The sequence below is a fragment of the Orbicella faveolata genome, unplaced genomic scaffold (assembly GCF_042242905.1).
Source record: "Orbicella faveolata isolate gen_17 unplaced genomic scaffold, um_ofav_v1 contig_24, whole genome shotgun sequence".
Taxonomy (NCBI): Eukaryota; Metazoa; Cnidaria; class Anthozoa; order Scleractinia; family Merulinidae; genus Orbicella; species Orbicella faveolata.
The window spans coordinates 23750979-23774000 of record NW_028301552.1 but is presented as its reverse complement, the minus strand read 5'-3'; the positions used below and the strand labels follow the sequence as shown (position 1 = coordinate 23774000).

At 36.5% G+C, this 23022-nt stretch overlaps 1 protein-coding gene across 1 annotated transcript in view; it reads right to left on the bottom strand.

Moving 5' to 3' along the window:
* The window catches only part of LOC110060050 (alpha-actinin-like), a 35145-nt gene that overhangs the window by 9760 nt on the left and 2363 nt on the right, over positions 1-23022 (bottom strand). The window contains exons 6-18 of the mRNA XM_089292704.1: positions 18595-18676; positions 15090-15175; positions 14423-14515; positions 11870-11944; positions 11259-11414; positions 9875-9951; positions 4775-4904; positions 4370-4461; positions 3404-3449; positions 2341-2403; positions 2192-2254; positions 1563-1640; positions 648-785 (exon numbers count right to left, since the gene is read on the bottom strand). Of these exons, the coding sequence (XP_089148830.1) occupies positions 648-785; positions 1563-1640; positions 2192-2254; positions 2341-2403; positions 3404-3449; positions 4370-4461; positions 4775-4904; positions 9875-9951; positions 11259-11414; positions 11870-11944; positions 14423-14515; positions 15090-15175; positions 18595-18676 (1179 nt within the window). The remainder of the gene's footprint in view (positions 1-647; positions 786-1562; positions 1641-2191; positions 2255-2340; positions 2404-3403; positions 3450-4369; positions 4462-4774; positions 4905-9874; positions 9952-11258; positions 11415-11869; positions 11945-14422; positions 14516-15089; positions 15176-18594; positions 18677-23022) is intronic.

The following is a 23022-nucleotide window of genomic DNA, read 5'->3' as shown; positions in this document are numbered from 1 at the left end:
CTGTTGAATAGGAAAGAGAAAACAAATGGCTTAAAATTCTATTTATTCATTACATTACCATCTTTCATTTTCACTGGCCATGTATATACGTGCAATATCAACCCAGCTCATATGTTAGCAACAACAAATAATTGTGTACAACATCAGTTACTCATTGAATATTCTTTGCTTTTAATTAATCCGTTTCTCTTTCTATGTTGTACGGCTTCCTTCTCTGCTGTAATTGAACTAATGTTGTTATGCCAAAAATATAAACTTCCAAGTCTCCCAAAGTGAATGAAACCTTTTCTAAATACTAAAACTGCATCTCTTTGGCTCTAACCCATAAATGATTTTCTTGAACAATTTAATTTTTTTGTTTCCATGCTAAAAAGATGCTAATAATTGACAATTATTGCACCAAGAAAAAAAAACACAGAGACACTTTATTCCACCTGTCTAGTGATTTGAACATAGTCAACAAATAATATTGTTATATTGTTGAAGATCACATGTTAATGCATCGTCAGAAAGAAAACATTTACAACACTGCAAAGGAGCTTTTGCAACAGTCCTTAAAAGAATTTTACATACAAAGGGCATTGCAAGATTAAAGCTACAGAAAGCACGAGACAGTTCAGCATTAGAAATGTCAAACCTTCATTTACCTCTTTAGTAAGACTAGTGTAAGGGTTTTCCTGGACACTTATGTTTTCAATTTCAGTATTAATGCTCATAATAGCATCATATTCCTGTTGTGCAGCTGGCATATTGTCCTTGAACACCTGGTGAGCATCTTTCAGTTCCTAAACAATTTTACAAGACAGCTGTCACACATTTCTGGCATTCAAAACAGACAAAGAGAGAAAAAAAGCTCTTTATGGTAGTTCTCAACAGTTTGATACACAAACAGGACAACAGGGTAATTTAGCATTGTGCTGAACAATGTGTTAACCATTTCCCCTCATTTACGCCTTATTGAAAAAAAAAAAAACAATATCAATAAGAGCTATTAACTTTGTTTCAATGTCAAACTTAAATTTTATTGTATTCTACCCTAATGAGTCGTATGTATGATAATACCAGCAGTGTGGTTTCCTATACTATATGAATGTTTTATCATACCCAGATGTCATTAGAAGCAAGACTGATCCAATGATTTTGATCTGACCGGTGATTACATACATAATTTGTGTTTAATGACCATCTACATCCAAAGAATGGAACTACTGCCTCATGGTCGACTGAACTAGATTCTGCATTGATAGGTCATGGTTTGAGTGTAGCCCACTTTACTCGCACAATACTTCTTTCCATTCTAAAATATGCACAAGTGCCATCAAATGGTCAGAACCTGACCAACTTCTAGGGGCTATCTGCAGTGAACTAACATCCCATCCACTGAGCTACCAATGCTTCTAGTTGATTTACCACTAGAAGAAACTGGAGTTTAGCACCAGAACTATGAGCGGTGTGACTCCTCTGATCCCTTGTACAAAAATACTAGTTGTGATACCAGTTCATATGACTTGCACACCATGAAAGTGATCAAAAGAAAGTAATAATTAATACAAATTTCTTACCACAATCTCTTCAACAGTATGTACGCTGAACATATCCATTAAATCTTCCCGTGCACTTTCCAGCCAGTTATTGAACAGCTTAAGAAAATAAATTTCTTTATCAGGCAAAATAGCTTGTTCAAAAGAGAAGCACTTGGCAATTGGCAATTGAAGATGTGAAATGTCCCTATGGGGAATTTGCTTTACAACAAATATCTTATCTTCTAAGAGCTATTGCAACTTGTATTCCTATCCAAAAGCTTGCTTATTGGGAGGGACTTTTAACTTGACCACACAAAATTGAATTACTATGCAGAAAAGGAGAAAATTATATGTGGTATACAGTGTGATATTAGGGGAAATGTGGGAATGACATTGAGTGAACCACTTACATGGTCTTGTGACCAGTTTTTGTTTGGCCAGCAGATGGGCGAACAGGGTTGCAGGAGAGTTTTTTCAATGGGCAGTAAGGAGGCCACTGTTTGTGAAAGGAGTACAATGAAAAGAGTGAACTGCTTTGCATTTGCTTTATCTGTTTTCTTTTGCAAACAAGCAGAATATCATTTTATGCAATGGTAAGGTGCAAGACAAGAGTGTAATTTGGTCGGCAATTACTTGCACTCTAATGATCATACAGCAACAAGACATACCGCTGCTCTCTTTGCAAACTCTAACAGGAAGGAGTCCAGTTTCTGTAATATTACTTCACGTGTCTGTAATTAAAAAACAGAATCAGTTTATTACCTCCTCAAAATGTATCCATATATACACCAATAAAATAAGAAATTGTTTTTCAAACCTCAAGTTTATGTCGCCGATCTTCTGTTAGCTGCCCAAGATCTTTCCATTCATCACAGATTGTCTAAAAATTGGATGGAATAATGAAAATGTCATGCAGATCACACTACTAACTATGTGCAGATGTTGCACATATATTTTAGCATTTGACAGAAACATTCCAAAATACTTTTCAATATTACTTCCATTATATTCTCGAATGCATCTGAAGTCAATGACTTGATTTGTTACTTTTTGTTAGTCAAATTTCAATATATTTCAAAAGGAATGGCTTCAAGGTTCAGCACATGTGCAAGCTGTAACATTAACCCATGTCATTAATCCATTATTTATGAAACATTCAAAAGCATATTAATGTTTTCTAAAAAGGTCTTAATTTCTTGCTTTATTTGTCAGAGTAAAAATTTGTTTAACAATTTCTGTATACCATTAAAAAAAACAGTGTATATTATACACTGTTCAAACTATGTGATCATGTCAAAATTACAGCAATATTGTTTCTTTTTAGTTAACAATTTACAAGAGTAGGGCTCTGGCGCCCGTTTCTCAAAGGTCCCGAAATGTTTTTCCACCTGGAAAGCTGTAGCAAAATCTCAAACCTTATGATTGCAGAGCTGCTTTATTCACATTAATATAAACAGAGGTTCATTCCGAACAAGAAGTTTCAGGCGTATACACCTCTCTGTCTATAAATCCCGATCAACCAAAAATGGCATTTCGGACCAAAAAAGTTTCCGGGGCTTTTGAGAAACAGGTTCCTGGTACATAAAACAGTCAGGATGGAAGAAGCAGGGAAGCATTCCGCCAAGATATCTTCCGACTTAAATTTTGTAATAATATTAGAGGTGAAACACTTGACCTTTTTTTTTTGGGGGGGGGGGGGGGTTGTGGGTGATTTGGTACAGGCATGAGAAATTTTTTTCTTGGGACATGGTTATGTGCACGAATTTTTCTGGTACAGGTATTCTTCAAGGATATTTTTTTTTAAATCCCTCCCTCAAAAGTCAAATGGTCCACCTCTGACTTTTCCATTCCCATAGCATCAAAAACATGTGACAATTTACCTGGCATCTTGCATTGACAGAACCAACATCACTGTAACCCAGTTCACTAAAAAAATCAAGGAAATGCCCATGTTTAATCCTTAAAGCATAATTTTATATTGTGTTCCATGGATTTACTCTCCCAATTTGTCCAACCCCTGATAACTTAAAATCCTTGTGCCTACTTGGTTCAAATAAATAAATAACTTAATAATATTGATAAAACAATATCTCAACAGTATTAACTGGAAACTACTAATGATACCTCTAATGCCTGATGTCCTGTGCCAATTTTTATCTCTCTTTGAGATTTGAGAAATCATGATTTTACTATATAACAATCAGACTATGGGCTTACGTCTTTTACTGAATTGTTAAGCATAACCTACTGATTGAATATTGGCAAATTTGTAAACTAATTAGCTATCTTTAGAGCTGCTACCAATTGTCTGCACAGTGCATGGCCAGTAATTTTTTCATTCTGACAGAAAAGAACAGAACTATTGATAAATAAGTTTTATTATATAAGCTGCCAAGTTATGCTAAAACAATTACACTTGCTCATGAGTTGGCTTTGTCATTATCTTGTAAGTCAGAGAAGCTTGAGTTCACAATTTTGGAGTTCAGTGGAATTTACGGTATTTGATGGCCATACATGGACTCAAATGCTATGAACAAGATTTTGAAACTTACTTCTTCTTACTTCTCAATTTAATTCCTCAAGTTTAAACAAAGGAAGTCGTGACCATGACAGTGTTTGGATATCTGATCATAATTGACATAGCTTTTTACGATTTTGAATCTCCACTTTCTCCTTCATTTTAGTTTTGATTGAGAAGATATATCAAACACTCAAGACAGTGTTTAAACACATTTCCAAACACCTGATTTATCATCAAAAATACTCTACTATGCATCATATTTTCAACTCTCTTCTCGGTGCTTGGAAATGTGGTCAAACACAGTTTTTCATCTTTGATATATTACTTAAGCTCCTGGGCAATTGCCACAATTTGCTCCACTCTGTCTTGATGAGCTGCTAGATCACTTTCGAATGCTTCATGTTTTTTCTTCAAGGCCTACAAAACAAGGACAAAAACCCAACAAACATTAGACCAGTACATGCCTGGCTATTCCAGCCAGTATCTTTTTTATTATGCAGTAAACAGTATAAAAAATTGTTACAGGGTTCACACAGAAAACGGGTACCTTATTCAAGGACTTTTCAAGGACACTGGCCAGCAATGTTATTTTACAAGCGATAAATAAATACAAATCTATGTGCAAAGTATCCACCTTCCAAATAAACAGGATTTGTTATATGGCTGCTGAAGCTGTTGCTCCATCTCATTTAAAGAACATACAACTACAGACTTGTAACTGTTTATTTACCAGAACATCAGCCAACGTGGCTTTTTCATAATCATCTTTGTTTAACATGTCAGTTTTGCCAGTTGTCCAAGCTTCATGAATGTTGCATTTGTGCTTGAATTTTTCTGCCAAATGATCAAGTCGTTCCATTCTGTGCAAGCAAGACCAAACAAAAAGAATTGGTCTTGATTATTTGGCATGCATATAAAATATCTAACTCATTTATAAATATATAACTAGATGTCTACTCCTGCAAAATAACAGAATTTGAAAACACCATTAATAAACTAAACTAGAGTCTCTTAGATTTAAGGCCAGGGTAGTGGGTAAAAATCAAGTCTTCATTGTATGGCTTATAAACTGCTCCACTGCATTGTAATGTTTCAGAGTCAAATGTACTTCCAAGAATCTCTTTGTGGGAGTTTTCAAGTCCCATGATTTGCAAAGATTTCAGAAGATGACTGATGATGTCTGACAAATAACAAGATTTACACTTATGAAAATGCCAAAATTTAATTTTTTGCAGTCTGTACCTTCCAACAATGTATTTGCAATCCTGACAATATGGTCTTAAATGGCAATAGCCAAAAAGCCACAAAGAGAAATGATGGTAGGCAGTATGACTAGTAATGGACTACTTTTACTTGAATAGCATCAGATTTGCAAAACCAGGCTTGTAAGTGTGGCAGAAAAAACTGGAGTGCATATGAAATGAGGTTTTGATCCATACTGTAATGTTGCTATAGGGATTTGTTCTGGTTGTAACAAATAGACTGGTTGAAAAATGTAATGAATTAAGTGTCATTGTCAGAGAAAACCGGATAGTACCAAAACATTGAGGTCGGCCGTTCACCTTCATCTTTTCACTGTGCAAAAGCTACCCAAAAAGATTAATAATTATGACATTTGCCGAGGTAGGCGTTCATTTTTCTTCAAGATATCACCACATCATGATTTTGGGCTCTCAAGCAGTTGAAAATGGCCGAAATTTCGGGCAACTTTAGGTGAGCCTAAAAGATACTTCGCACAAATTCCAGAAACTCTTATTTTCGTGCGATAATATTTGTCCCTTTATTAGTTGACTGAGATATATTTGAGGTCTTTCGCTTCAATTCGACGGTTTTTACAAGGTGCCAAATATCACCGCCGAATCGTTAATTAGCGTGACCTGAATTTTAGTCATTTTCAGCGAGTCGTTTCTCAAAAGTGTGGTAGTTTATTTCCACAGAAAAACAATTTTGTGATAGTCTCTTGCACTGTTATCAATATCCAGTTGAGTTAAAATTGGTATCTACAAGCAAGTCGGAGTAATTGGTCTCGCAAAGTCCAAAAAAATTCATTAGTCAGAAATATTTCCCGCCAAATATTTAGCTAAAATTTCACCTCATTCCGACTTTCTGCGATTGTTATTCATGATTTACTGAAAGATCTGCAAAAAAATAGCTGGACTGCAGAAGAGAATTTTTAAGCTGTGACATCGTTGTCAACCAAAGCAAACATTTTAAACTCGCCAAATCGTTACCGTCTAGGCTAAATTTTCCTGCGAAAATTCTATTTTTAACGTCACGCTGCATGGAAAGACAAAGTGGATCCTCAGTTTGATGGTCTTTTTTGCTGTTGTGTAGAACAAACTGCAAGTTAATCGTGAGTGAACCTTTACCCTAAATTTAATTTTGGGACTTCTGCAAACCCCTTGTTTACATTTATTTCTCGTTTTCGAAAGGCGTGATGCGTTACAGATTCAAAGGTAAGACTTTGAAATGTGGATATTAAACGTTCCTCCTTGTTTTTGAAAACATTAACTGTTCTTTCAGATCAGAAAAATCGCCTAGCATTGCTGGTGGTGGGTCAGTTTTTCTTCAATTATTAGTGTGCAAACAAGAGGGTCGAGGAAAGACCTTAGAGGTGGTGTCTATTTGGCACAGCCAAATGTAAACAATGAGGAAATACAGGTTATGACAAAACTTCACTGCTATCCGGCCTACGAAATGATCAAAAAGGACAGACAACTGGAATAAGCATTTCAATACGTGAAATTGTTGCTAGGTCTGCAGGATTGCCAACGGAAATCTTTCTTGCTATCATTGTCGTTTGTATTGTCGCAGGTTTGTACACCGTCTTGTTTTCCATTTTGTTTCCTTCCTTTATTACCTTGTGAATGGAATTGACTTACAACCACTTGCTATGAAGCTTGAGATAATTTTTTGTTGATTCAAAGGTGTCTTAAGGTGTCTCGAAAACCCAGACCCGGAAAACTCTTCTTAATTTAGCAGAATTAATCGAAGCATAAGGATCCGTAGTATATAATATACGAAACTGCCACGCAATGCACCTCGAGCCATTGTCACTAACCTTGGAATTTAAATGGCATTTAAGTATAAAATAAATTTCATCAATTTTGTTTATACTTGTAAGGTAGGATAAGTCTGCATGTGAGCCAAGTGGCCCATCAGGCCGGAGCTTATCCCGGTTTCTGTAGCATGAAGCGACTAGGAGCATTTCTACTCCCCCCTGGATGGGATGCTAGTCCATTGCAGGGTTACCCCCAGCATTAGGTTCGCCGGTACCCATTTACACACCTGGGTGGAGAGAGGCACTGTGAGAGTAAAGTGTCTTGCCCAAGAACACAACACAATGTCCCCGGCCAGGGCTCGAACCCAGACCGCTTGATCCGGAGACGAGCACACTAACCCTGAGGCCACCGCGCCTTCCACTATATATACTTATAAAGCAACCAAAAAAACATACAAATGCTGGGTATTATTTTCGTGATCCGAGCAGAGGAATCTACCACCATGGGCTGTTTTTTTTTCCTCTCTCTGCAGATTGTGCCTATGACATTGTATGGACGAACAGCAAATAAGATGTCTTGAAGCAATCCACAGTAAACACGCTGTGAAAAAAAGTCGTGATATTTTTCAAGTCTGAGTTTTCAAGATGCACAGAGAGAGTGACTTTTTCAGATCTGAGTTTTTGTTTTCGAGGGTCTCAGTTTTACGGGTCTGAGTTTTCGATCTTGCAACCCACTCAGCTGGTTTACATGTAAATGTCAAAATAAAAACAACTTTATTTAATGAGTTCTTAGAAAACTAAATCAAATTGAAATGTTGTCTAGGACAGCAGATTTTTCTTCCACCTTCTTGCAAACAGCGTGTGAGTGGTGGTGAGATGGAGGGGGTGGGGGAGTCCCTTCTCTGTTGCCACTATGCAATGGTACTTCTTCATGGCCTCATAGTTCCACCTCTGCGCCCTCCTTGAACGGGGTAAGAAGGATATACACACTACTGTCTGGACAAATATCGCTTCTTTTTTAACAATCCATTTCATTATTTCGTTTTATAATTGACATTCAGATTATTTGAACCATCTTGTTTTTGTAGATATTCTTTCGTTACCATCCCATTTCTCTTAACATGGATACAACTACATTTTGGCCGGGTTAATGAAAATGCCTCCGTAAGATTTTTTTTCATAAACCACCTCAAAACTATCTCAATTTATCTTCAGAGCAACTCTGTTGCGTGCAAAATGTAATTCAATTTACGATCATGGATCACAAACATGCAATCTCGTTCTCTACAAACTTTAAATAGCAGTAAAATTGACAAGAAATTATCAATGCTAATTTGGATGTAATTTCGTTGCACTGAGGAGATTTTGGGGTGATCTTGACAAGAGCAACATTAAATTACTTTTGTTGAAAGTAAACATTTCAGAGCGGAAAACAACACGGTGTCCAAGTAACCTGCGGTGCCAATTACGTGCACGAGGTAATAGAGGAAGGAAATGAAGCGGAAAACAAGACGGCGTACAAACTTGCGACAGTACAAACGACAACAATGAAGGCAAGGAAGATTTCCGCTGGGAATCCTGACCTAGCAACGATTACATGTATTGAGATGTTTATTCCAGTCGCCTGTCCTTTATGATCATTTTGTAGGCTGGATAGCAGCGAAGTTTTGTCGTAACCTGTATTTCCTCATTGTTTACATTTGGCTGTGCCAAATAGACACCACCTCTAAGGTCTTTCCTTGACCCTCTTGTTTGCACGCTGACCCGCCACCCGCAATGCTAGGCGATTTTTCTGATCCAAAAGAACAGTTAATGTTTTCAAAAACAAGGAGAAACCTTTAAGTAAGATCGACATTTCAAAATCTGTAATGCGCCACGCCTTTCGAAAACGAGAAATAGATGTAAACAAGGGGTTTGCAGAAGTCCCAAAATTAGGGTAAAGGTTCGCTCACTATTAACTTGCAGTTTGTTCTACACGACAGCAAAAAAGACCATCATACCGAGGATTCACTTTTTTTTTTCCATGCAGCGTGACGTTAAAAATAGATTTTCGCGGGAAAATTTAGCACAGGCAGTGGTAAGGATTTGGCGAGTTTCAAATGTTTACTTAGGTTAACAACGATGTCACAGCTTAAAAATTCTCTTCTGCAGTCCAGCTAACTATTTTTTGCAGATCTTTCAGTAAATCATGGATAAAAATCGCAGAAAGTCAAAATAAGGTAATATTCTTCGCTAAATATTTGGCGGGAAATATTTCTGACTAATGATTTTTTTGAACTTTGCGAGATCAATTACTCCGACTTGCTTGTAGATACCAATTTTAACTCAACTGGATATTGATAACAGTGCAAGAGACTATCACAAAATTGTTTTTCTGTGGAAATAAACTGCCACACTTTAAAAAAAAAAACTCGCTGAAAATGGCTAAAATTTGAGTCACTCTCATAACTGATTTCGCAGTGATATTTGGCACCTCGTAAAAACCATCCAATTAAAGAGAAAGACCTCAAATATATCTCAGTCAACTAATAAAGGGACAAATATTATTCCACGAAAATAAGAGTTTCTGGAATTTGTACAAAGTATCTTTTAGGCTCACCTAAAATTGCCCGAAATTTCGGCCATTTTTGACTGCTTGAGAGCCCAAAATCATGATGTGGTGATATCTCGAAGAAAAACGAACGCCTACCTTGGCAAATGTCATGGTTGTTAATCTTTTCAGATAGCTTTTGTACAGTGAAAAGATGAAGGTAAACGGCCGACCTCACTGTTTTAGTACTGCCCGGTTTTCTCTGACAATGACACTCAATAATCAATATCAGATCTCACCTTCTCATTTCCTTCAGCAACCAGTCTTCAAAATCTTTTTCTGCACCTTCTAAGTTTCCCCAGGCTCTGTTGATGTCCTGTGCGAAAATAACCACATGTCAGACAAGGAATACAAACATCTTAAACAAGTAGCACCATTGTGAAATACAGCTGAATGCCAGCTCCTGCTGGTATTCTTTTCCACTCCCATACAAACTCTGTTTGTGTACATTCACATAGGTGACCATGGACACTTTTGTGAGGTATAATAATTAATCAAGACTTTTCTCTTGTTCCTGAACACTCATAAACAAACATCGAAAGGAAACACTCCATTTGCCCAAACTGAATTTCACACTAACGTTAGTTATAATGATTTATAGCTCATAATGACTTATTACTCTTGCCATTCGCAGATTGATACCACACTCTCACCTCAGAAATGATGTGGCATGCTGCATTAAAGTTTGAAAAGACCATTGATATTGTCTAAATACATTCTGTTGCAAATTTATCTCTGAGCTTCAGCATCAACTAAGAGTTCACAAATTGAGGTACTGAGTTGCAAGCGCTTTATTTACTTCTATTTCAACAGTTAACTTGTCTATGCTCTACCAGAAAATTGCAAAGTGTTCTTTTAAAACGTCGAGAAATATCGTTATTCAACTGTCTGACAGTACTAATTGATTAGACTTGTTACCTGTTACCACATCTTGTTAGCTGCAGAGTTTGATCATGTATGTGCAAGATGAGACCAAGGAATTTATCTCACCATGGCAGACTTGCAGCAGAATAGTTGAACAAAGACAAGGTTTTGTAGTGTCCAAATGGGTAAAAATTTTGGGTGGTACCACATCTGATTAGTTGTGAATCAAGATTATAGTGTTTGTTTTCATGTTAACAGTGTTAAGTGTTAGTGGTGTAAGTGACCAGTTACAGATATGTATTTGGCTTATAGAGGGTGGCTTCTCACAGGAGCTTCAATTGCAGTCAGCACTCAGTGAACATGGGTTCAATGGAAGGCAAGTGAAGAATCACTCTCATTACAGTTAAAGCCAATCATTAGTCAACACTGTCTAGAAACAAGTATTAAGATAAACTTACGTTTACACCATTATACTGATTAGTTATAATTGTGTTATGAGATACTCTTAATGTGTGGCTGCAGTAAATATCCATTCCCCCCCCCTCCCCTCCCCCCCCCCCACCCCAAGGAAAAGTCATCAGACATTCCTGGTGGGGGGTCTCAACACCCTGAACTTTTAACGGAAAAGATGAACTTAAATTGGAATTTCCAGAAGGATTGGGGGTGGGGGGAAGGAAATTAAACCTAAAAGAGCACTCTGTCAGGAGGGTATGGATATTTCATGGAACAACATAATGTCACTGATTGAAAGGTACTAACACTAATCATTTTGCCCTCTGTTGGGAGGTAAGCAGGTCGATTTCCAAGTCGAAGCTTGGTCTGCAACGTGTTAAAATTTGTCTCCAACATGCCTTTCTCTTCCACTCTGGGAGGCTTTTCACTTCTTCGGTACACTCGAAGGGCATCAAGCTTTTTCTACAAATAGAAAAAAAAAGTGTCAAAAAGTCCAAAAAAAAAACTTGAAAAAAGTAATCTCTCTTTGGGCAGATAGGGCATTTTAGCCTGGGAAGCCCTTGCTATAAGAAACTGACACCTATTGAGTTGTTCAGACAAGGATGGTTTTCCTTTATTGAATTATCTTCAATATGTTAACTAAAAACCCTGCAAATAAAATTGAGTTGCCTTCACTAATTTTTCAAAACCAGCTCATTTTTGCACACTGTATATTTCTGAAAGAAAGTCAGTGACACCCATTTTTTGCATTTGTGACACAAATAACTCATTATCTAACCACAGTAAAAGTTTGCAAAAACTCTAAATTACAACATTTTCACACGAATGTCCTAAATAAATGCAAAGTTGGACCTTAGTAACTGTCATGAGGATATCTTCAAAGCTGATATACAGCCTTTATTACTACTCTTTCATACCTGCATATCATCCAATGTGCCATCACTGTTTCTGTCTTTGAGCCAGGGCAAAGTTTTGTTGATCCAATCAAGGAGCTGAAAACAAATGAACCAAAAGAAGTTGTTAACTAGTAGTATGTAAGTGCAATGCTGCTGGGTAGCTTTGTTCTATATGCTGTTTTGTGTTTTTTTTTTTACAGGTAAAAGCAGGTAAAATTTTAACAAAAAATATGTTTATTTCTTCCTCCAAAATTTTTAATGTTTGTGTTGAAGTTGCACAACCGGATTCCTATGACTTTGCAGTCAAGAGGTCTTGTGTTAGAATCCCTGTGGGGGCAAAATTCTGTTCTCTCTTTTCAATGGATGAATCAACTTGTTGGACTTGTGTACAGTGCTGCAATTCAGCTTCCATTGCACTGGTTAACTATAGTAAGCTCTATGTTAAAAACAAAAACTGTTGGCAGTCTAAACAACCCATAAATAATAAACACTACCACTAAAACAAAGTTACTTGGTGAATAAATCATATCTCCTCCACCTCAATAACTTTGATATCAACTTTAGAGCACAAATGGCTGCAATTATTGCTTTATGCACTAGTCAGCAGATTTCCTAAAATGTGAAAAGGAAGTGAAAACTAGTAAGACAATCTCAGATGGTGCAGAGTGTAATTTACGGCTCTGATGCAGTAGTCACACAGGTCCTCACCCCTGCTGTTCTCTACCTTGGTAGTCAACTAGGCCTTTTCCCCTTTGCACACTATGAGCGGACAAAAACTTGACAAGACATAATCTTAGCCGTGCGTATGTTTCATGTTTGTGTTTTGCCCAAAAATAACTTACAATTACCGTTTGTCAGGACAGTTTTAAATTTATTGTGGTATTTTATCTTGAGTTTCATTCATTTTCACGCCGTTTGTAATTTGATACTTTTGTTTTCCTTGCCAATGTATGCAACAAGATACCTTTGTTTCCATGAAAATATAAGAAAGATGTGTATTTTTTTTAACTTACTGCTGGAGATAATAAAAATATAAAAGTTAAATATCCCCTGAAAAGTCGAATAGGAACGATTTTGTTTTATTCAAAACGTAAATTTTCATTTCACTGATAAACAAGAACTAATCTAATCATCAAATAGTCACGTTGAGTCACGTCGAGTCATTCCAATTCTGTTGTCAGACGAGCTGGTGTAAACAATAAAACCACATCAAACTAATACACAATGCTATTGAGTAATACAACTGAGGAGCATTTCAACGAGAAGTATTGAAGGTAGAGATCTTTACTTGACTGAAATTATTTCCCACATTGGTGAGCAAGTCGCCTCATCGGCTGATGAAATTAATTGGAGGTTTCAGTAAGTGCCACGGAGTCTGCAGCAATAATAACAAAGTTCTTTTGTCACAAATTTACTAGTTTTATATGTAACTAATGCAGGAAAGTTTCGGCTGAATATGATCTTTGGGACCTCTTTCATAGAAGAGGAAACAAACAAGCTGCTAAGGAGAAGCAATATGGCAACCCTGGCAAACACACAGTAGTTATAAAACAGCAGATGACATTTCTTGAATTGAGCTAGGGAAGATTCCAGAAGATACGCAGTCACAGTAATGTTCTTTGCACTAAAAAAGGGGAACTGACGTTACCTGAAATATAACTGCTATCCCCAGCCAAAACAAGAGTGTGATACCACTCATTACAAAAAATAAAAAAACCTTGCATCTGAACTCGAGAACAAAGTTTATCACACTAGCAATGCTAGAACGCATGCATCTTATATGTTATGAAATATATCTTTCACCTAACATAGAGTCAACTTTGACGCTATCTAATCTGCGCATGCGTTTGGAACAAATTGCTTTTGTCCTTGAGAGAATAGCACCACAAGGATAGCATGAGATTTGCAAAACCATATATATATTTTTGTCGTGTTATCGAAGAAAGCAACGTAAGTATGACACGTTTTGCGTAATGCACTCAGGTACCTACCGCACCCAGCCCCCCTTCCCATAAGGCTAATTGATTAATTGAAATTAATTAATTAAACAAACATTAAAGTTCACACCTAATGGCATTAGTGCCTTAGCAAACAGCAGCCCCCTAAACCATCCCAATAGTGCACTCTGCACTAAAAAGGAGTGAAATTTGTCCAAACATGTGATTTCCATATCACAATTATCATGAAGATTCCATCCAGCAAATAGACAAAATATGTCATATACATGTACAGTTCAACCAGTGAGAGTGTCTTTTGCTTGGTAACCAAAAAATGGCAAAGAAAAGTTAAGGAGTTTAGATTCACTTAAACAACAATAGCCCTTATGCATGATGACCTCAGACCACCAAAATCACCACCAAGCCTCAGTTTGAAAATGAAAATGTCATCATGAAAAAATTCTGACAGCAGCAAAAATGAAAAGAATACCGATGTGAAAACAACACAAACACATCTACGGTTTGAGAAAATTTCTCACAAACAAGGGTTGGTGTTTTCAGTGTGTCACTCAATCATGCAAAGTACATGTATTACTTCAAAGTGAATGCCTAAGGGTACCCAGCTAAGGACACCTACATCACTGGCCATTTTTTCATAGTCCTCCATCATCTTCTCATTGTCTCTGTTGATTGTTAGTACCTTGCCAATACGCTTGGCTGCAGTGTCAGCCTACAAAATAATAAAAAAATCATAACTGGAAGTGGAAAACAGTACTTCAAACAGTCACCAATAAACACATTCTCACTACACTTAGATCTTCAGTTCACATTTCAGTAAAAACAAACTTTTTCTGACTTCCTTTAAACAACTCTACATTCAGACTTTGTGCAATGAACTACAATTACAATGCAGTTAATCACACGACTTGTAATTGGATACCCGCGTGATTCACACATCAATTGCGTGCACTTTAATGGTTTCCTTCTAAATGTTTCCTACAGTTTTTTTTAAATTTATGGAAAGCGCTACTGACTTTTTTGCTCAAAAAAACTCCCCAAAGACATTTTTAATTTCAAAATTTGATCTACATATGAACCTCGGGATGTACAATTCAGGGAGAAATCATGCTTGTACTTCCAAATCCGCCTCGTACTTGTTCAATTTTGAAATAAATACCAAACAATAATAGACCATTCACGACCTATGCAATGGTTACTAATGCCAGTTGGTAGCTGGCCTGCCCTTCTTAAAAGGCAGTGAAGGCATAAACAACATCAAATGTAAATGGTTTCATTCAGATAACCTTTTGTGAGCTTGTAAATGCATGATAGTAAGAAGACACGTAAGTCATAACAGCTCTTTCATCAGGCTTGGCAGTGTTCACCATGTCTGTCAAAAATGAAAACAACACACAGTCAATTGAGTCTGCTAATCCCTAAATAAGACATATTTTCACAAACCTATATGAAAATTATAGCTTGTCTAGTGTGATTGTTTGAGTGAGTTAGCTCTGAAAAGAACTGTTGTTGATGACTGACATTTTGACAACATGAGAGGAAGTCAATGTCAGAGTCAAGTGAAAAGTGTGCACCACTTTATCATTTATGGTGTTACAGTCTGGATCCACTGTAACTGATTGGCCAGTTTAGCATGACAGCATTGGCTGTGCGACTTGTGTAAAGTTTATCATTAACAGTCATTGGTCGGTTCCAGTAAGTTTTAATCCATCTATTTTTTGTCAAATTAACAACTGTTCTGTTTGAAGTATGTCCAAGCCCTAGGATTTCATGGTAATGATCGTGTCCGATACCGTGTTGTTACCGTGATTCGGAAATAACAGAACCTAAAAACCATTTGCTATGGACATCTTCAGCCTTGCCTATCAAAATTCATTTAATAATTTTTTTTTTCTGTTCTAATTCTCGACAAGTAGAGTAATTCATTTTATTCGCATTCAGAATGTATATGAAACTCATTAAAAGCGTCGCCCCGCCATCTCATGTCCATCCCGAAGTGCATGCGATCTTAGTGCAGGACATTGTTTTCTAAGCCTGTACAATTTAAGTTCTCAAAATGCTTGTAGAATTTAGTACGAATACATAAAGGCCTGTCAAGGCTGTTGCCATCATGCTGAACAACGTTTCTCACCTCTGGTCAGCTGCTGGACACATAAGTGGAGTAAAATTTTAGACCATATCACGATGCAAGATCTAAAATATTTATGATTCAAGTTCTCAAAATGCATGTACAAATGCGTGAAAGCTGGTACAATTTATGTTTTCAAAATGCTTGTAGAATTTCAGTGCCAATACATGAAAACTTGTCAAAGCTGCATGGCTGCCAGCTGCCCAAGAAAAAGACAACAAAAGCATCAGGAAACGCACTTTTAGTTAGGCTAACAGTGTTACTTGTTAACAGTTAATTTAACAGTTTATCAATCTATTTCCTGTCATGGCACACAAGTCTTACAATCTAAGTTGTTTGAGGTGCAAGAAGCACATGGCAGCTACTGCCCAAGTATCCATAAAACTACAATACTATCAGAAAACACACTTTCAGGCTTATAGTGAAACTGGTTTACAACTTTGAACTTGAGTTTATCAATCTATTTGCTGTCGTAGCATTCACAGCTCAAGTTGTGATCATGCACAACAAAAAGATTCCCACTGGCCAAAGGTCCTGAACATCCTGAATTTCAGAGATCAATGAAAAGAAAGCTGACAACAGTTTGCTCTTCGTGTTTTGTCTGTTTACCTCAAAGCAAGGCACCACCAGAACGCAATGCATCTGTTCGCTATGCAGTGCATTCTGGTTGCCACACAGTGCATTCTGTTCCCTGTGCTGTGCATTCTGGTCATAGATTTCTTGTACATTCTGATTAACTAACTGCTGCTTGCTGACTGTGCTTTCTTCACAGCAACAAGTTTAAAAAGGGCAAAATTGATAAAATGGTAAGAAATTGTAATTGCTAATTTATAAGTAAAATATGTAAAACATAATCTAAATACTTAGATAATACTATTTTTATAATGTTCAGTGTTTATTTGAGGGAGTTCGCTGCTTTAACATTGTCCCAAGGTTCTCACTAATTCAGGGAGTAGAGGGCTGGCACTGATTCAAGAGCATTCTCTAGGAGATATTTCCTCAAAAAAATCAATTTTGAAAATGGTCAAAACCCCAAGAATTTTAAGGGGTTACTGAAAAAACACTTTTTTTTTCAATTTTTTTATCCTACAGTGTAAATAAAAACATACACCACACCCTGACCCAATGTCCCCTCTCTAGCTACAGCCTCAACTGTCCTGAGGCAAGGACAGTAAAGGTTCAGTTATGTTCCAAAAAACCTCTGTTGTCCCTAAATTATGTTTAAAATAAGTTATTTCAGACTGGTATAACACTGGCAGTATAATCATTAGCCAACAAAAACCATTTTTGTCATTCATGTGTGTGTTGATCTGAGTTATCTGATATCTTAAAGTGAAAAAACTTCAGAATGGATAGTAAAAACCCAGGGCTGACAAGTAAATATTTGGTCACTCCAGCAAACTAGTACATCCACCCTCATGTCGATCAATGATTCCACATTCATGTCCACCACTGATTATTCAAGCACTCCCTCTCTGTCAGGTTGTTTTTTATTTTTCACAAAACCCATCATTATTCTTTGCTGCAGCATCAGTCTCTTTGTTGCCCTTAAGATCACTTTCAAAGTTTGCAGCACAAATAAATCAAATCTGTACAGAAGCCAGATGCATGCTGGGTTTGGGCGCATGATTGAAAGAGAGCTAAACCAGTGAGAAAATGTAATGCTAAATTTCAATATGGAGTGCAAAAATAGCTTTGAAGAAAATTATCTCCTTATTTTTTTGGTGGCAGTAATTGTTATACATTTTCGTCATTCTTTACATCTTTACACACATATTTTATCAATTCCCAAAGAGTAGATGGCTCAGAAATCAAAGTAGCCAGTTTCTTTAGCCAGTGGTTGGTACTCAATGAGAACCCCATCATGCGTTTGTTGATGACTGAAAAAGTTGAAACTGTTAGGAGGTGTTTGTTCTAAGTTGGTGTACCAGCTTTCTATAGACAGACATGGAAAATAGTTGTTATGGTAGGTTAAGCATGAGCAGAGTCCCAGTCAATTCTGTGAGTTTGTAAGTTGATGATTTTCAGCCATGCATGTGATTGTCGACATCACCATTTTAAGCTGTTCAGTCTGTTATTAAAGGAGCTCAGTCACGGTTTGCGCATATTGAAAAGTTTAGCCTCAATTTTTCAAATTCGTCGTTTGTAATTCATGTCAATCTACTCCATCCTTAGCCATCTTTGTTCCTTTATGGTTTATCATTATCATGTCTTTGGTGTTTTTCTATCTTATTAAACTGTTATTTTCAGGTTTCCTACTGTTTAAAGGTAATTTTGTATGTGGCCAAAATAACTCAAAATACCGTGACAGAGCTCCTCTAAGACTATCAGAACCCTTAAGAGAGACTGACAAAAACCTTACCAGAGACTGACAGAAACCTTAGATTTGTCCACAGCTGTTCTCAAAACTCTGTTATGTCTTCCTTGTTAAAAGTTTGCTTTCAATGGCTTTTTTGTGAAACTACTTCATTTATGCAGCATACCTCCTTTTATGCTCTATACCGTATCTGTATACTTACTGAACCTGACAATTAGCCAGTAAGCATGCAATAAATTTACAAGTCATTATAAAAAGTGTGTTGATGTCACAAGCTATTTGATTCAGACATCTCTCTAAGATTTGAATGACCACATAACAGCAGAAATCCAGCACCCCAACTAACCTTCTGCATCAAGCATTCTTGGAATGTCCAAATGTTTCTCAGCAACATCAAAGGCATAATTCAAGTTTTCCAATGGAGTCTCCTGTTGATACAAAAAATATGACCATTGTTAACACAGTAAATCTAACACAATGTAACAACATTTTAATAGGTTGTGAACATAGTTTGTTTAGCCTTTAAAGCACCTCTTTTTATGTTCCAATGCTTCTGACATAAACAGATCCAGCTTATTGATTTGTGTCAGTGTGAGATGATGAGGATTTGGCAAAATGTGACGCCTGCTTCAAAACTGTCTTCTGGATCATTTAGCAGCACATCAAACTTAGACTTCATTGTCCATTATGCTGCTTTATGTTTTTGATCAAAGTGCTGTCACATTCACATTAATTAGGTAATTCGATGCCGCTCGGAAAACTGAGTTTTTTTTCATATATGTCGTTTCTCCAAAACGAAGTGCAAATCAACAAAAACAATTATGCAACGATGCTTTTCATGTCAAAACAAGTCAGTCCGCCAAAAATTGGCTCGATCCTGCAAAAAATAAAAATCGGCCCAAAATGCTATATATGCCCTTTTTGCACGAAAGCCTTCAATTATATGCTAATACTTATAACTAATACAAACCACGTTAACTACACTATATAAAAAAACTCATCTAGAGATCCCTAACTAATACCCTACTACTTATCTGCCTTCTTTTCAAAGGCAAAGAATAAAAAATTAAAGACCTACAAAATCACAACTTTTCCGTACAAATTCAAGATTCACTTTGGGAAGTACAACAGTGGCTCCACTGTTCCTAGTGTTAAAATTGCGGCTTAGAAAATTGTCTTTTCTATCTAAGCCATTTTAAAATATAGACAAGAACTCTGTACAAGAAGAAAAATGCTGTTTACTAATTTCATATATCTCTCTTCGTTCCAGAGATATTCAAATTTAAAATATGCAAATTAGCCAAGTGATGATGTCATAAACTCAACCAAATTTTGATCAAATAAGATAAACAAAGACATCTCAGCCTATTTGTGTCAAAAATGTTTGATTCTTTTTTACCATGGCAACATACTGGGTGCCAATGGTGCCTCATCTGCACAATCCAGCCAGCATCTAAATCTGTTAGGCCGAGTTCATGGCGTTGCCTGTGTTTTCAAGCTGAAAATCACTACAATATTGAAATCAGGTTGGAGGGGACTGGATAAGAGTGGATTCCCATGGGAACATAAATTTTAAAGCCATACGTGTGTTGCATGTAGAACTATTAGCCTACCAAGTTTCAGCGGTTTCTTCTGCAAATTGGCCAAGATAGCTCTATTTAAATACTTGATGTAACATTGAGTTGAGTGTATGATGTCATCAGTTCTCTCATTTGCATATTTTACCCATTTTTTTAAACTTAAATATCTCCAGAACAAATGCAGATATTTGCAAACAGTAAGCAGCATTTTTAATCTTTCGTCAAATTCCATGTGATAAGCCTAAAAATTCAAGGGGCAAAAATTGATCACGGTAAATACCACTTTAATAAATTCTTGGATTTTTATCTTACTGTAATTGAACCACAAAATTTTTATTATCAATCAAAGCACAATTGCATCCTGCTATGATTGGTTATTTGTGCACCCAATGTCTTGGACTCTTTTTTGATCATTCACAGAGAGAAGCCTTTGATTTTTTTAAGTGTATCACAGAGACTGAATGAATAAAAATGTTGTTTACTATTTGCAAACATCTGCATTAGTTCCAGAGATATTTAATTATGAAAAATGAATAAAATATGCAAATGAGACAACCAATGACATCACCCACTCAACCTAATATTATATCAAGTATATAAATAGAGCTATCTTGGCCAATTAGCAGCACAGACCATTGAAACTTGGTAGGCTAATAGTTCTACAGGAAACACACCTACAGCCATAAAAACTTCTGTTCCCATAGCAATTCACTATTTTTCAGTCCCCACCCACTTGATTTCGGTATGTTAACAACTTTCAGCTCAAAAAAACATTAAATGAGGCCACGAACTCATAACATGGTTGGTGAATTTTTACAAAAAATGTGAAAAAATTTTTTGCGGTTTAAATTGAGAAAACTGAGATAAATATTTGTAAAAAGAATGGGAAAAAAAGCCTTTTTTACTTAAAAATAAAGAAAAAATTTTTTGACCCTCATTAACCCCTTGCGGCACATTGACAAGTCCTGTCATCTGTAACTGAAATTCACCACCAGTTGTCATATGTAATGAAACCTGCGGTAAGATATTTCATTTGAACAAAAGAGACATGCATACAAACAGTTCTCAATCTGGTTGTTTTTATCGCAAGTTAGCTTTCGTTCACGTCAAATTTTCTTTGTGTGCCAACAAAAACGCAAGAAAACTTCTTGCCCATTTTGTCCTTGAGGAAGCCAAAGACGCGAAAGTCTGGAACCCACGGGTTCAGTGTCGAACAAACAAGAGCTCTTGCTCTGAATGACTGTGGGTTATACTTTAACCAAGAAGAATGGTTGAAGGAACTCAAAGACACTAGTACTGCCAATGAAGCCGAAGGACAAACTACAACAAGTGTTAGTCGCATAAAACTGACAGCTTCTCAAGCCATGGTTTCAAAAAATGTCTAGAGAACGAAGAGGCATATTACCTTGAGCAACACAATACCAATGCTGCTGACAAAATCTTCTAAGTAAAAGAAATCACAGCAGTTTACAGTTTAAACGTGTTTCAAGCTCTGGTGTTTTGTTGCTTCTCAGACGATAACACTGCGACGGGTTTTCGTGCCAGAATTTGTAGACATTTGTTTATTTTAAGTTGTCATAAGCCATTGTTGTTGTAAATTGACCAATGCCAATACTAATCTCATAAAAGATTTTTTGTCATTTTCTCACTAAAAAAACTGGACACAAGGATGAATATTTTTAGTTCATTTACGCACATCTTCCGACAGAATTGGTTGAAAATTGGCAGGCGTGTTCCAGAATACCTCCTTCAAAAAAAGCTGTTGGGCTTTGTTTAATTGCGCTTCCATTTTAAAGTTATGGCCTCTTTTGTCGAAGGAAACATCTGCATTGAAAATAACAAACTTTCAGAGAGTGTAGAAAAATAAACAACTCAAATCTGGAAAATCTCCGACACCGTTTTTGAGGATGATGCGTGAGAAACCATTTCCGATGTTAATTGTGCTGCTCCAATAATTGATGTGGGGAGGCAAACCAGTTTAAGCGAGGCAGTGTTTCTGGGTATTTCTTTCAATATCACTGCGACATTAACATTTTAGAAAATTTCAAAGATATGATTGTATTCTATAACTATTAACCTTTCAGAAAATGTATAGGTTGATGGGGTTTTCTTTCAAAGTGCCCACATAAAAGCATGATTTCCAAACACTGTCATTGCTCCCACCATGATACCTTAAGGAGATGTTGTTTGTCTCATTACTCTATTTTCATTTTCATTCAACTATCACCTTGTTTGGTTACCAAGTTTTCCAAGATGGCATGTTTGCAATCAAGCCGTTCTTCAAAGTTCTTTAGTATTCCTTTGATCTTCTAATAAAAGCTCTTTTCTACTTACTTCAACACAATTAGATTTGAATTTCAATGCAGCTTATTTAAAAATATGGGAAAAATTCCTTAAATCAAGTGATTACTGCTTGTTTGCACAAAGACAATTGCTGATAAACTTTATACAGCAGGCTTTTAGCTGGATGGGCCTCAAGGTGTCCTGTGGACGGCCACGTATTACAAATAATAGTTTAATTTTTCATGTGTTGTCTTATAAATTGTTCAAATTGCTAAACTGCTTTTCTGTCCACTGTGCTTGTCAAACTTTTTCAGAAATGTGAGATTAGCTTTTTGGGAAAATATCACCTTTTACTTCTTAGCCAGAAGTAAAGAAAAACTGATTTTAGGCCTTGAAAATGGGGGGTTGACTTATACACGAGACTGACTTATACATGTGTAAATACAGTACATGCTTAGGAGTACTTTTTGTCCCAGGCATTCCACACAATTCCAAGAAAGACTGCTCAATTTGCGTGAAAAATGAAAAAAAAAACAAAAAAAAACAATGTATGCAGTAACTAAAGGAATACACATAACGTCCGATTTTCCACTCTGTAATCAGACTTTTCACTGCAATAAAGGAATCAAAACTGTGAAAAGCATAAAAAGTATATTTTTTGATTTGGCAATGGTTTGAATGACATCAGATAGTCAAAGTTTTGAAATCAGAGTTTGACCCAGACCACTTTTGTCATGTGGGACATATGACCCACTTTGACTTGTTACTTGGGCTTCCATAGTAAAGCCCAAGTCTAAAAAATTCATTCCAAGCTGTTCTTAATTCTTGGGGTCACGGTACTTGTAAATAAGGGGTTATGATTCCTGAGCCGTTCCTTGCGGAAGGGAAATTAAGGAAACTGGGGATGAAAA